This window comes from Ahaetulla prasina, chromosome 6 (assembly GCF_028640845.1).
Source record: "Ahaetulla prasina isolate Xishuangbanna chromosome 6, ASM2864084v1, whole genome shotgun sequence".
Lineage (NCBI taxonomy): Eukaryota > Metazoa > Chordata > Lepidosauria > Squamata > Colubridae > Ahaetulla > Ahaetulla prasina.
In genome coordinates, this window is record NC_080544.1 from 39,247,225 (window position 1) to 39,262,508 (window position 15,284).

At 39.4% G+C, this 15,284-nt stretch overlaps 1 protein-coding gene across 1 annotated transcript in view; it reads left to right on the top strand.

Annotated features, from left to right (window-relative positions):
* Window positions 1-4,610, top strand: part of TCERG1L (transcription elongation regulator 1 like) — a 228,374-nt gene extending 223,764 nt beyond the window's left edge. Inside the window, exon 13 of the mRNA XM_058189233.1 lies at window positions 3,627-4,610. Coding sequence (XP_058045216.1) covers window positions 3,627-3,783 — 157 coding nt within the window. The 3' untranslated portion in view covers window positions 3,784-4,610. The remainder of the gene's footprint in view (window positions 1-3,626) is intronic.
* Window positions 4,611-15,284: the final 10,674 nt, after the last annotated feature.

Consider the following 15,284-nt stretch of genomic DNA (forward strand, 5'->3'; position numbering starts at 1 on the left):
TAGAAAGGAGGCAATGTCTACATACTTCAGAAATATAGCCAAGAAAATGAGAAAGGTTTGTCTAGGCAGTCACCAGGAGTCAAAAGCTGAAGGGAGAAAGAGGCAGAGAGAAAGAGAAATAATACATAAATATTGGAATGTTAAGATAACATAGTGGTTATTGTTGCAAAATGCTTCCATGACAACTAGGGCAATCACAAAATACCCATTTGCAAGAAATCAAATGGATAAGATGTTCTCTATGCCCTTTCTACTATGCCCATATCCCTAATCACTGAATGCTAACTCCAACTCTGGATGCTTTTGACATTTTATTTGTTTCGGGTATGAGGACACACATCCAAGCTAATCACTGGGTCACCACCTCCTTTCATTTTCATTTTTTAAAAAGTAATATCATCCGGCAGGCAGACAAGTCAGGTCAAAGTTTATTTTAGTCGAAGACCAGAAATAAGAGCACACAGGACACACTTTCACAGTTTAAGATAATTCCCCAGGCTGACAGTTAATATTGCAGCAAACTAGCTTCTTGTATTGTAAAGTGAACCCGTTATTATCTCTATTTTATTATCTCTAGCAGGAACATTTTGCAAGCCTTCCTTTTTTAAGCTAAGACAAACATGTTCTGCATTACTCTAAAAGTATGATATTTACCTCTGTCAAAATCATGGGGTAAAAGCCCCCTTTTTTTCCAGTTGAATATTTTCAAGCTACTAGGAAGCAAATATCCCTAGGGCAGGGCTCTGCAAATCTCGGCTCTTTTAAGACTTGTGGACTTCACAACTTCCAGAATTCCTCAGCCAGCTTTGCTTTGTTGGTTGAGGGACTCTGGGAGTTGAAGTCCACAAGTCTTAAAAGAGCCAAGTTTGCAGACCCCTGCCCTAGGGGAACCTGGGATGGGGGTGGATAGTTGCTTCAAAAAGAGTTCAGAAGTTCATTAGATTCATCCATTTTCTCCTGCAATGCTTCAAAAAATAAGCCATTTTAAATATGACAGTCCTCCTCACTTTCTGTGGTTTTCGAGGGGTGCCTAAAAATTACTATATGACAGCATCAAGCAGGGCCATCAAAAATCAAGATGGCCACCTTGCCCATGTGATTAAATTTCTGCCTATTTATTATGGGGAGGGGTGAAACGTTCCCAGTTCAGACCAGATCGACCAATCTGGTAGCAATGTAGGCGGGTGGTTTGGAGAACCGGTAGCAAAAATTCCTGCTCCCCCCCATAGCCAGCTGACCCACGCAATCGTCAGAGCCTTTTTTTAACTTTTAAAAGCATTTTTTAACAACCTCTCTTCAGCCGAACAGGTTGTTAAAAAAATGCTTTTAAAGGGTTAAAACGAGGATCTGACGATCCCAGCTGAGGTGCCTGATCATCAGAGGCTTTTTTTTTTAACTTTTAAAAGCATTTTTTAAAAGGTAAAAAAGCTGAAGCCTGATAGGCAAAAAAATGGGGGATGTAGGCAAAGAATGGGGGAGTTTTGTTTGAGAGAGAGAGAGGGTGGGAGGGAGGGAGAGAGAGAGAGAGGGAAAGAGAGAGAGAGAGAGAGAGAGAGAGAGAGAGAGAGAGAGAGAGAAAGAAAGAAAGAAAGAAAGAAAGAAAGAAAGAAGAGGGAGAGAGGGAGAGAGGGAGAGAGGGAAAAGGAGAAGAAGGAAGGACTACAAACCTGGCACTAGACGCAGCTTCAGAGGATAATCCAGGGCTGGAAGGGACCTGGAGGTCATCTAGTCCAACCCTGCTCCAGCAGGACATTGTTAGTGAGTTTCTGTCTTTTGATCCCCAGTCACATAGCCACGCCCACCCAGTCACATGACACACCCACCCCGGCCAAGCCACGCCCACCAAGCCACACCCACAGAACCGATAAGAAAGAAATTTAGATTTCACCACTGATTATGGGCCTTGTATGTGTAAAGCACACATACAAAAATAACAACAGGTTTTTAGCTGTGTGGTCCTGAATGCAATTTACATAAAGCCAATCACTGAAATTTAAGCCAGAATTTCCATATGCCATACACACTTTTTATTTAGCCATACAAATTCTTTCACAAATTTTCCTATATATATGAGTACTGCTCCCATCCTCTATATTTTCAGAGAGAGAGACACCCTAGAGAATCAAAAGATATTTGACTCTACCAGTTCTGATGAAAATCTTGGCCTTTGAAAATATTATGCGGCTATGGAAGGAAAGCAGCCATGTTGTTTTGCAAGTTTAAGCAAAACCATTTAAACTCTTAATTTTTGAGAATCCCACCTTAATTATGTTGGATCATCCACAGTGAATTAATTATTCCTCTAGGTTCCATGAATCAATAAATAAGTCTATTATGTGAAAGTGGAATAATGATTTAGGATGAGAAGCCAAGCAGATCAATGAATTTTTGAGATTTTTGACTTTAATCTTTCCATTTCTATCACCTCTGTTACAAGGAGAAGATGCAGTAAGAATGATTTCAGAAGGGGGGAAAAAAATCCTGTGTGTTTAAGAAAGAGCCAAAGAATATAAACACCTATTGCAGGATCCAAATTTCTGATCCTGATGATCTACCCCAGGGGTGTCAAACTCAAGGCCCATGGGCCGGATCAGTAGGGTGGTTAGATCTGGCCCAAGGGGCTGCCCTGAAACAGCGAAGGACCCTCCGGCGCTGCCTCTGCCAGCAGAAATGGAGCTCGAGGGGGCTGGGTCCCTTTTCATTGGCAGATGGTTACAGGAGGCCATCCTGGCTGAAAAATGGAGCTTGCGAGAGCCGTGTGGGGCACTCCTGAATTCCGTTTTTGCTGACAAAGCACTCCAGCCCCAACACGAGTGATGTCAAGTTGGCCACACCCACCCTGGCCACACTCCTCTCCCCCCTGATATCAAACACAACACTGATGTGGCCCTCAATGAAATTGAATATGACACCCCTGACCTACCCAGATTGGATCCTGAATCATTATTTTTTTTTATTTGCATTTATATCCCGCCCTTCTCCAAAGATTCAGGGCGGCTTACACTATGTTAGCAATAGTCTTCATCCTATTTGTATATTTATATACAAAGTCAACTTATTGCCCCCAACAATCTGGGTCCTCATTTTACCTACCTTATAAAGGATGGAAGGCTGAGTCAACTTTGGGCCTGACGGGACTAGAACCTGCAGTAATTGCAAGCAGCTGCGTTAATAAGACTGTCTTAGCAGTCTGAGCCACAGAGGCCCCTGGGATATGTATATTTGCCTTCATTCATAAACTTCAGAGGTGGGTTTCAGCAGGTTCTGACCAGTTCTGGAGAACCAGTAGTGGAAATTTTGAGTACTTCTGAGAACCAGTAGTAAAAATTCTGATTGCGCCCCCCCCACTATTCTCTGCCTCCCAATTCCCAGTGATTGGGAGGAAATGGGGATTTTTGCAGTAACCTTCCCCTGGAGTGGAGTAGGAATGGAGTACAGTATCTGTCCCCTGGAGTGGGGTGGGAATGGAGATTTTACAGTATTCTTCCCCTGCCACACCCACAAGTCACACCCATAGAACCACTAGTAAAAAAATTTGAAACCCAACACTGATAAACTTCTATTGATGTAGCTTGCAGCTGTATGAGAATCCATGCTTATTCTTTGCTTATTCATTTCCATTCTAGGACCACCTTTAAGGAGTTTGCAGAGAAACATGGCACAGATCAACGTTTTCGATTGGTTCAGAAAAAGAAAGACCAAGAGCATTTTTTCAACCAGTTCATACTTATCCTTAAAAAGAGAGACAAAGAGAACAGAATAAGGCTACGGAAAATGAGATAAAAAGGAAACCTGCAATAAGAATGCAAGTCAAATACTGGGGCATCCAGAGTGGAGAAGAAGAATGGCATGCATTTTAATATCATCTTTTGAGTTTTTTACTCCCAGCGATTAGAAGAAGAAAAAAATCAGAAAATCCGAAGAGCCATCTCAGCCCACAAAGTTTCTGTCTGTTGTATGTGGAAGACTGCACTGCAGAAATCTGTAGTATATTTCATTCTCAGAGACTTAATGTTTCATATTGAAGCTCTCTTTTTGTACAACATTCAAATTTGATGCGTTTCTAATTACATGATATGTCAGTCCCTTAATTGTTTTAATAATTTATGCAAATTATTTGTAATATACACAAAATTGAAATCCAGCGTGATTTGTTATTAAGCAGAAGCAGATGCCATCCATAATAATAATATCAAGGATTTTTTTTAACCATTTAAGAAAAATAAAAAGTAACACTACGCTTCTCTGCACATTTATTTGGAAATAAGTCCTGTTGACTTCACCAACACTTGCTCCCAAATAAAAGTAGTTAAAAACGCTGCACAGTTATGTTTCAGCAGCTTTGTACATTAAAAAAAAAATGGTTTAAAGGTCCAGTGATACTGAAGAAATCATTATTCAATGTTCATAGGTCTAAGTCTAGTTTTCTGAGTCGTAGTAGTAATAGGGTATTAATTGTAATCATAGTGAAGATGTGAAAACCCCGGCATCTTTCCTGTAGAAAAGTGTATAAATCTTTACCAAAAAAAGCTTTGTAATTAAATTGTTCTCAATAATGCTGTAGGCCAGGAGTCTCCAACCTTGGCAACTTTAAGCCTGGAGGACTTCAACTCCCAGAATTCCCCAGCCAGCTGGCTGGGGTATTCTGGGAGTTGAAGTCCTCCAGGCTTAAAGTTGCCAAGGTTGGAGACCCCTGCTCTAGGCACATCAAGAAGAGCAGCACTTCTATATTAAAAGCTATTATAAAGAAGTTATTTTGTAAACCCATCCTACTAATATTTGAGTTATTTTTATTGTATGCGAAGAGTTTGCATGAGATCAGTCTCATCTTTGTATAATCAAAGATTTTAATCTTTTTTTAATTAATAAATATTTTAAGACTATTGCTCATGTTATTTTTCTAAATGATTGAAATCATGTCTAAAATTGCAACTTTTTTTTTTGTATTTAATTGAAGACGGAAGAATAAGTATGGAAGGGAATAACTCTTTCTAATTCTAGGCCATTGTTCTTTAATTTAGTTCCTCCAGTAGTAAGCAATCCGATGTCTACTTCCATAGTTCAAAACATCTCGAAGTACAGATAGTCCTCAACTTACAACCATTCATTTAATGATTCTTTGAAATTACGACTGCACTGAAAAAAAGTGACCAACAACTGCTCCTCACATTTAAAAACATTGTAGCATCTCCATGCTCACATAATTAAAATTTTGGCACTTGGCAACTGGCATGTATTTATGTACCAGGTATGAAAAAAACAGGAGCACATGTGAAGGTTAGAATAGAATAGAATAGAATAGAATAGAATAGAATAGAATAGAATAGAATAGAATAGAATAGAATTCTTTATTGGCCAAGTGTGATTGGACACACAAGGAATTTGTCTTGGTGCATATGCTCTCAGTATACATAAAAGAAAAGATACGTTCATCAAGAACTCTAAGGTATAACACTTAATGATAGTCATAGGGTACAAATAAGCAATCAGGAAACAATTAAACAATTAATTGATTACTACAGCTAATGCACAGGATTAGCACCTGGACAAATAAGCTTTAACTGCAAGTGGGGTTGGACTTCATTCTATTGTGGTTACGTAATGATTCTAAACTAATGTCTCATTTAACTCCTCCGCATAGCTCTGCCAGTCTCTCTCCTACATTGTGTCACTTACAGCATCCCGAGGTCTCATGATCACCATTTGGGGGTCTACCCTCATGGCTTCCAACAAGCAAAATCAATGGGGAAAGGTGTGATTCATTTAACAACTGGGATAATTCACTTAGCAATTACGGCAAAAAAGAGGTCATAAAATCAGGTGCAAATAGTCTTGTTAAGAAATTGAAGTTCCAACTGCAATTGTGGTTGTAAGTTGAGAAGATGTGATCCTGTAATCTTCATTTTGCAACCACAACTGGGACTAGCAATTTGATTGTTATGTAAAACAATAACAACACTTCTCATGATCTTACTTCAGTTTTCCTTTGCTTTGTAGACTGTTAAGGTTGTAACTGCAAGGACTGATAAATATTTTTTAATCACCATCATAACTGTGAATAGTTGCTATATGAGAATTGCCTTTATTGCTTACAGTACTTTGGAATGCATTTCTCACCTTTGACGAGATTAAGGGTTATTAACAAAAACAATATTCCCCCAAATACCTAGAGAAAGTTATATTGAGGTTGCTGCCCTATATCAGTGGCAGTATTTTATGTATTCTACATTTGAAAGTGACAGTTTTTATATTACCTGTAGCTGTGTTTGTTACTTTGAAGCAATGATCCAGTGACATCTTGTAAACTGGACATTGCTTGACTTTAAGAATTGACTGTTTTAAAAAATATCCACCAGTAACATTTGTAGTCTACTTTCCCTGAGTTCCAAGTGAAAAGATAAACTTATTCTTTAGTCATAGCCATGAGATCAGAGGTGAGTTTCAGCAGTTTCTGACCAGTTCTGGAGAACCAGTAGTGGAAATTTTGAGTAGTTTGGAGAACCGGTAGTAAAAATTCTGACTGGCCCCACCCCCATCTATTCTTTGCCTCCTGAGTCCCAGCTGATTGGGAGTAACTTTCCCTGGGAGTGGGATGGGAATGGAGATTTTACAGTATCCTTCCCCTGCCACATCCACCAAGTCATGCCCACCAAGCCATGCCAAGCCCACCAAGCCACACCCACAGAATCGATAGTAAAAAGTTTTGAAACCCAGAACTGCATAAGAGATGGAATTGTCATGATAAAGATAATTCCATGTGTACATAAGTAAAATACCAAGATGAAGCTAAAATCAGAATAGTGGTTGTTCTTTTACACGACCAATAACTTATGTTCCTCTGCCTCTTTGCAGCCAAAAATAGTTATCATTTCTATCATTTCTGCCTTAGGGGGGGAAAAACATACTGATAATTTTGGCCTTTCAACATATTTGGAAGTTTTTCTTTCCAAATTCTAGACAATATGGTTCTGGGTTATCGTGATGAACATAGTAAAAAAAAAACATGTGTAAAAAATAAGAAAGATGACACTGATGAAAAAATGCAGCCATCATTGTCTGGGCAAAAGAGGCTGAAACAATTTTAAGGTCTAGAACAGCCAGATGACATTCCAGAGCAAATCAGAGATCAGAGATTCTGTTCTGTCCCCCACCTCAGTCCGGGAGGCATGTGAACTGACTTAATTAGCCAGCAATTTAGTCCATGGCAACTATCAGCTCTGGCAGCAAACCAGCGTTCTTCTGCCAAAGTTTTCTTATCTCCTTGATGCCGGCATCGCAGAGCTCGTTACTGGAGCAACCAGGGAGTCAGGAGCAAACAGCAATTCAGGCCAAATGCTCAGTCAGATAGTTCAGCTCAAGTGTTCTCCAGTCAGTTGATTTGTTTGTCACAAAGTAGTATAGCAGCCCCTCCTGCTTTTATACCCTGTGGGATGTGGCTCCGTGACACAGCACTTTCTAGCCGGCCCCACCCCTGCTTCTGTTGTTCCTGCCTCTCTTGTCTACGAAACCTGTGATCTAACCAGGGCTGATTGTCCACAGCTGGGTCTGGAAGCATTTCCTGGGTGGGGGGAGATACAGGAGACAGAAGCCTCGTCACTTCCTCCACCTGGCCCGCCTCTGGCTCCTGGAGCTGAGCCAGAGAGGCCGGCCCTGCAGAAGGGAGCCCTGATGGCCCTTCCCCCTTACTTTCTGAGTCACTTTCTGGCAGGGGGCCAGGCCCGGGGGGTGGGCTGGAGCCACAACAGATTCATTGAATTATATGAAGGGAGGAGGTACAGCACTATTAGATTTGCACGATTCTCTTATAATAGCCAATCCAGGGGTGGGTTCTACTTACCTTTACTACTGGTTTGCAGCGGGATTCGCTCACACTTGCTTGCTTCTGTGCATGCACACAAGTTCCTGATGATGTTGGGGTTGGTGGGCAAAACCTCCCCTGGTTTTACTACCGGTTCGCAAGAACCAGTCCAAACCGGGGGCAACCCACCACTGCGCCAATCTCAATAGAAGTAGTTTTACCCTTCCTGTGTAGTTGATTTCCTGGTCCTGCCCATCAAATGGGGCTTACATTGGTTTCCTGGCCACCAGAGCCACTTACCTAAAAAACATTAAAAGAAGGAGCTTCTGTAGATATTTGGAAATAGTCAACTATTTAACTGGTTAATACAGGCAGCCGCCTCGTCATTGAACTTCAGAATATAAATTTATGAGGTAGAGTTCCACTTCTAGAATAACAACTCAGGGTTTCTGTCATATAATCATGTGGATGGTTTGAAAACTACTACAATAAGAGAGTGATGAACCAATCTAAATATTAAGTATTGGATCTATATATCAAGAGTCATTCAGGAAGATACAAACTTGACACTGGTTTTACAACTAGGCCATGGGAATATAGATCCCAGAATTACAATCTAGAACCAGATTTGGACTGACTAGCTACTACTTTAGCTAGCCAATAGGTTTATTGTATGATAGGTCAATATGGCAGTACAGCACATTGCACATCAGGCAATATTTCCCATGAAATGGGATGAACTAAATCTTAAAGATACAGCAAGTGGCTATGCATGTTTTAGCCCCATTGTACTGGAAAATCTCCCATTTTAGTAAATGATGGGGCTTCACCCCTCCATCCAAAATTAATGCATAACCTGGGAGTCATCTTGGTCACATAGCTTCTACTCAAAGAACAAATAGCATTATATCACGGGTGTCAAACTTTCTGCATCACATTGCCTTCACACGACAGGATACAAATAGTCCAGACCACCATGGCATGAGCAATGATGTGCATACTGCAGCATATCTGGTCTTCCAGCTGTCTGCCTGTAAGATAAAGACTTGGTATGCTCCAGGTCTCCTCAATTTCTACTACGATCTAGGAACATGTTTTCTCTGTTGTGATGCCTGCTTTCTTGTTACTCCTGTAGCAATTGGCCTGTATGACCCATATCCCAATAATATTCTAAAAGTTTGTGAAAACCTGGTTGTTCTCCTAGACCGGGGGGTGTCAAACTAGAATTGTCACGGTGGTACCTGATGTATCATGACTTTTTTCTCCTTCACCAAACAGGGTGTGTGAATGGCCAGCGTGTAACTCATCCAGCATGTAGGCCATGAGTTTGACAGCCCTGCCCTAGACTCAGGGATTGTGATGACTCCTTAAGCATACTACTTAAGGGGATACTACTTCAGAGTTTGGAGGAGGATGAATGCATCCTGGGCACATCAGGAGGGGAGTTGGTCAATGGCTCTGAGCATCCAGCTGAGAGGGATTTGGCTGAAGCACAGCTGCAGACGAACAGCCCTGAGTCTTCATGTGGGGAAAGCACACAGCTGCATTCAGTCAATGGTTAGGAAGAGGAACTGCCCTCTGATCCAAGAACACATAGGGCAGAGAAAAGGCAGGAACAGTGAAGGTCAGCCAGTTTACTCATGAGAAGGCAGCTTCACCCTTCTTGATGGGCTACACTATTTAGCATAGCAGACAGATAGAGGCGATGCCAGGAACAAAATGTTCATTTCCCTAGCTGTGTGTTTTCTGCCTTGCTTTGGATTGAGGCCATGCCTTGACCTGGATCATGCCTTGTGAACTCTGGACTTTTCTTGCCTTGTGAACTCTCTTGTATTGTGGATTTCACTTTGCCTGGTGGGTTTATCTTGTTTGGGAAATTTTCAGGTACCTTGTAGACTCATTGTACATTGCTCTGTGAACTAGCATTGGTCTGCTTTTGGCTGGACTTCATTGGGACAGTTCTCAGTTTTTGGTGAAGGGAATTGCTGGAGAATATTAATAAACCCACTAAAGCGCTGTTACATATGAGTGAGTAAGACAGCACAGGGATATGGTGATATTGGGAGAATTCCATGCTAGAGGTGGCTGCTAAATTGATGGCAGACTATCTCCCATGCTTTCTCCTCTTCACCTGTCCATCTTTTTGCTTATCATATTGATGTATAATTCTCATTGTGTTCCTTTGGCACTGTTTATTGTTCTATTATTTTACTCCTGTTTACACTTCTTTCATTTTTCTTCTTTTTTATCATTGTAAGCCACCTGGAGTAGCCCCAGGGCAAGATAGAGGGCAAATAAATGTAACAAATAACAAATGAATAAACGGTGGCTGCTGAGCCTCTGTGGCTTCTTCTGTTATTGTATGTTTGGTTTAATCTATGATTTGTTTCTTAATTTTAACTGCACCTGCTTTGCGAGTGGAAGCTGCACAGAGTCAGATGGGGGGTGGAGAAAGAGATATATACACACACACTCATAATCCACACAAGCACTGAGTTGCTAATATTTCATGAAATAAATAACATCCTTTGAAGTCTATTTACAACAGTTGTGGAAAGATTTAATTCAGAGCTTCAAATTCAAGATGATGGAATTGAATTGTACTAATGAGCTCCATGGTGTATTATGAAGAAATCCTTTAACTCTGTGAAGCTAAAGCATTCTTTTGCCATTTCCTTAGATGTTATTTTACCAGTAGAAGCTGAAAAGCACTGGCAGCCTTTCTTTCTGTTTCCCTTTGAGGAAATAAGCTGTCCTCTGTTTTTTCTCTGCTGAAAACAAGCACCATCTAAAAGGTGAGCATATATTTAACTTGAAAAAGCACTTGTAGGAAAGACAAAGCATCCATCTGATGAGAAGCCAAGGGAAATGGCAGGAGAACGCTGCGTTTCAGGTGGTATTTTCTGTGCATTTGAAATGCACTTTATAGAAATCTCCCTGAAGAAAGTCGTATTGATTTAATAATGGTGCATAAATACAGTATAAACAGCTGGAGTTTGAAAAGAAACTTTGCATTGTTTTCCTTCAGTGTATGGAGTTTTAAGAAGAATTTCTGTGTATCTAAAGATTAGTCTCCTCTAAAACTTCATGAAGATCCATAATATGTTTTACTACATGCAGCATGCGCTACTACATGTAGCGTGCACAAATCCTGGAAAAACCTTTGGGAGGCAGAGGGAAGGATCTCATAATGCAAAAGTGCACCATCAAAAGTGCACCATCAAAAGTACACTGCGACTTACGACCACAATTGAGTCCAAAATTTATGTTGCTAAGTAAAACATTTGTTAAGAGAATTTTGCCCCAACATTATGACGTTTCTTACTACAGTTGTTAAGGGAATCACCGCAGTTATTAAATGAGTAACCTGGTTGTTAAGTGACTCTGGCTTCTCCATTGACTTTGCTTGTCAGAAGGTCACAATAGGTGACCACATGCCCCCCAGGACACTGCAACCATCATAAATGTGAGTCAGTTGCCAAGCATCTGAATTTGGATCATGTGACCATGGGACCACTGCAACGGTCGTAAGTGTGAAGAGCTGTCAGAAGTCATTTTTTTCAGTGCTGTTGTAACTTTGGACAGTCATTAATTGAACTGTTGTTTGTCAACAGTTTGTATTTACAGAAATGCTTTGGGTTGCATTGTTAGAATTGTTAAGAATATGTGATTTTGTTTGGAAGCATGCCTAGTTGCCTTGAAAAAAATGGGAAGAATAATAGAGAAAAATGTGGTTGGCTCCGACGGGGGGTGGAAGAGTGATAACAATCTCAGCAGGCTGCTTTCTGAATAAATGGGTGTCTCATAACTTGCTATGACCACCATATTCTGGGTAAATGAACCATTCCCCCAGGAACTGAAAACGGGGAAAATAAACCCAAACGTTTTCCATTTATATATGATATTGCTGAAAGGAAGCAATTGTCAGACCAATGAAAAGAAGATGGAAAGAGACATAAAGACAGATATGAAATTCTTTTATTAAAAATGAAAGGAGAAAAGCTTGGGTTTCCAGTAAAAAAAAAACCAAAACACATAGGTTGCATGAAACTATTTTGGCAGGTATTTCTGATATGCCTGATTATTGCCACAATTTGTCATTTTCTTGGCTTATCATTTTACAACCTTATTATAGGTGACAAAAGAATTGAATTAAGACATTTTCTACTATGTTTTGTATTAAGTTTACAAATGTGCTTCCTGTTCTGTGAGAGAATAAGTAGATAAGCAAAGATTTGCATTACTCAGTCAATATGAAGCTAACTTTTCCATATCTTTATAAACAAAGTGGATCTTAGTAGCCCATTTCACACTGCCTTTCCATAAAAATATGCTTTTGAAAATCCATCAGTGTGAGAAAAGTTACTTAGAGTTTGTATTTTGTAATGAATGAGCATGTAGAAGGGTATGTGATCAAAATTATATTTGGGACCTACGCCCTGGAGGGATCTCAGAATTAATATTTGCACATTCCTGAATACTCATGTAAGACCATAACCATTTTACATGAACAGATATTGTCAAGCACCAGGAAAAACAGCAGATCCAGACATACATATAAATATTTATTGCAAGCTTAAGGTTCTACTAGTATCTGAACTATTAAAGGCCAAAGGAAATTAGTGGGAGATAGAAGGAATTCAAGGTGGGCTGGACTTAGATCTCTTGTGGGTGCAAAGACATTCATGGCTGATGACACATTCAACCCCTCCCTTAGTTTCAGCCTGATCATCTCCTATGGATACTTTGTGTGCATTTAGAACCTTTCAATATGCAATGGTTAATTATTATTCTTAATAAACAAAATGAATGCATACATTATAGTGTCTGATTTTCAATCATGGTCCTTATCTCCTCATTCATAGAATTTGCAGGGAATCTTCTATCAGGATGGTGATTAGATCCAGCAAAGCTTAATCGCAGTTTATATTATTTGGCAGTCTTTTATGACATTTAAATGCATGAATTTATAAAGCATACAAAGAGACAGAAAAGTGACTGTGCTTGAACATTTCCTTGTGCTACAGTTTTCAGTAATCATAATTTATGGTGGGGACTTAACTTCCTTGTTAAACAAATATGTTCAGTACTGTATAGATTTTTATAACGATAATTTCAATTAAAACATAATTAAATATGCATCTGTTTGCTTTGCATGCAGTAAAGCTTATCATTCCCCAGCTAAAGTTTGCCACTGATATTGCCGACTCTGATTTATATTATTTCTGGATTGATTCCCTTTATTCCTCCATGGAAGGAATATTTTTTTATCACTCTGAAAACTGCTAACCATTTCCATTGCTCTACAGTTTTTATATCTCCACATACATATCTCAAGGTACATTTCTGTCACTAATCAGCCAGGAAATTGCTGAGCAGTAGGGACTGCTGTAACAAATAGATGTTTTGTATATGAACAAGACACATCAATTATTATGGTTGCTCCATATTATGTCTCAGAAGATCTGAAATTTCAGTTCATATTGTTGAATTGAAATATTTCAAAAGCCATTTTTCTAAGAATGTTTTGAGACATTATTTTCGTCGTCTTCTTCCCATCCGCCCAAAGCATGAATTATGTAGTTTAAAATATTCTCTATTATTTTTGCTATCAAATGTCATTTCCCCAAATAATGTTCTACTTGGGCATTGTTTAAAAAGAAATGTGAAACGGTGGCCAGACTGCCGAGAATTGCAGCTCTGAGACAAAACAAACACATGAAAACAACCTAAAACAAAACAGGAACGAAAGAAAGACTCCCATTATCATTGAGAATAATTCCCCTGGAGATACTGTTAGAGAATTACCCCTCTCTCTAGGAATATTTTGGGGGAATGGTCCCTTGTCACTTATTCCTGGGCTAAAAAAAAAAAAAATAGGCCACAGCATCTTTAAAAAGCCATTTGCACATTGGAGGAGATCACCAATCATTATTTCATTAGGTGGAATGATTGTTTGTTGGAGAAGTAAACGGGAGTACTTGTTGGACTTTCCAGCATGAAATAAATAAGTAATTATGGCTCATCAATGAATTAATGTTCGCACACATCATCATACAACTGGTCTGGACAAGAGACTATAATACACAGAGTGAATGGTGAAGCTAGGGATTCACTCCTTTTTCTCAAGAATTTACCATCTCCTTAGACATTGGGAATAGGATCACCAATAACAGCTGATCCGAAAGATCACTCTGTTCTAATAGCTGATTTGTTGAAGCACTGGATTTCATAGTCCTTCCCACTCTGCCATTCTTCTTTGGTGTGATATTATATGAGCAGTGAAAAGGGAATATAGTGTTTGTTTGTAGGAGAGATCTATTGGTACTGGTGGTGTGTTTCATCTTGCAATCTGGGTTTCAGCTGAATCCAGGGGCCATTTCCACTGAAGCTCTAAGCGAGACTGCTAACAATTTTGAAAATGTTAACTCCCCAATGTTTGTAAGCTTACAGTAAGACTGAACTTTCCATTGCCAAAACACTGTGATTGAAAAGACCCAATTACTGTTTATTGTGAAATAGACCTGCCATTCACTTCACTTGACTTTCTCTTGTCCCCTCTCTCAGTGGCCTTTGCAATCCTGGGATTTTACAAAGAAATGTTAGCTAAAACTAAAAGGCTGAGTTAGCTATTTGGCTCATTTGCTGAAACTCTGACTATAATAGAGGGTTCCAATGACAAAAAATGTTTCCCCAAGAAGGTGCCTTGTTTCTGTGCAAAACACTGATGATTTTTTCCCAAGCGACATGATCTTATTCAAGATTTAAACCAATCTAAGTTCTGGGTTGTCATTTACAAGGTGAAGTCAGCTGCTGTAAAGAAGCCAAGTTCAGCTCTTAAAAAGAGGTATTACTTTTAATTTAAGTCTTCATTCTATTTGTTTCAGTCAAGAAAATGATATCACAAAATAATTCTACTTCCTAATTATTATTTTTAAAATAAATGAATTCGACTTCAAAAAGAAAAAAAATATCAGGTTAGCTGAAGTTTTTCAGGCTGACATGTTAGACATTTGAATTCCATAGTAGCCACCGTTCGTGCTCCTGACCATATGCAAGGTGATAAAGTAATAATAGCAGCAGGCCCTACTCAAAAAGAAAATGGCCACAAATCTGCTCATCTTGGATGCAGTTTAGGTATAATCCAGCTATCAAAGAATGCTAACAGACATTCATTGTATTCAAAATGAAAAAAATAGATTTGTTAAGAAATATACAGGATGCAGGATGGAGTCACTGAAGCAGTAGGAATGAGCTTAAATGGACTCCAGAGGATGGTAGAAGATAGAAAGGCCTGGAGGAACATTGTCTATGGGGTCGCGATGGGTCGGACACGACTTTGCAACTAATAAAATACAGGATACAAAAACACATTTATTTAACACAGTGTTTATTAGTCTTAGCAACAATAAAATACATCGACTTCACCTCCCAGAATTCCCCAGCCATCATGGATGTTGAAGTCCACACAGCATAAAGTTGCTGA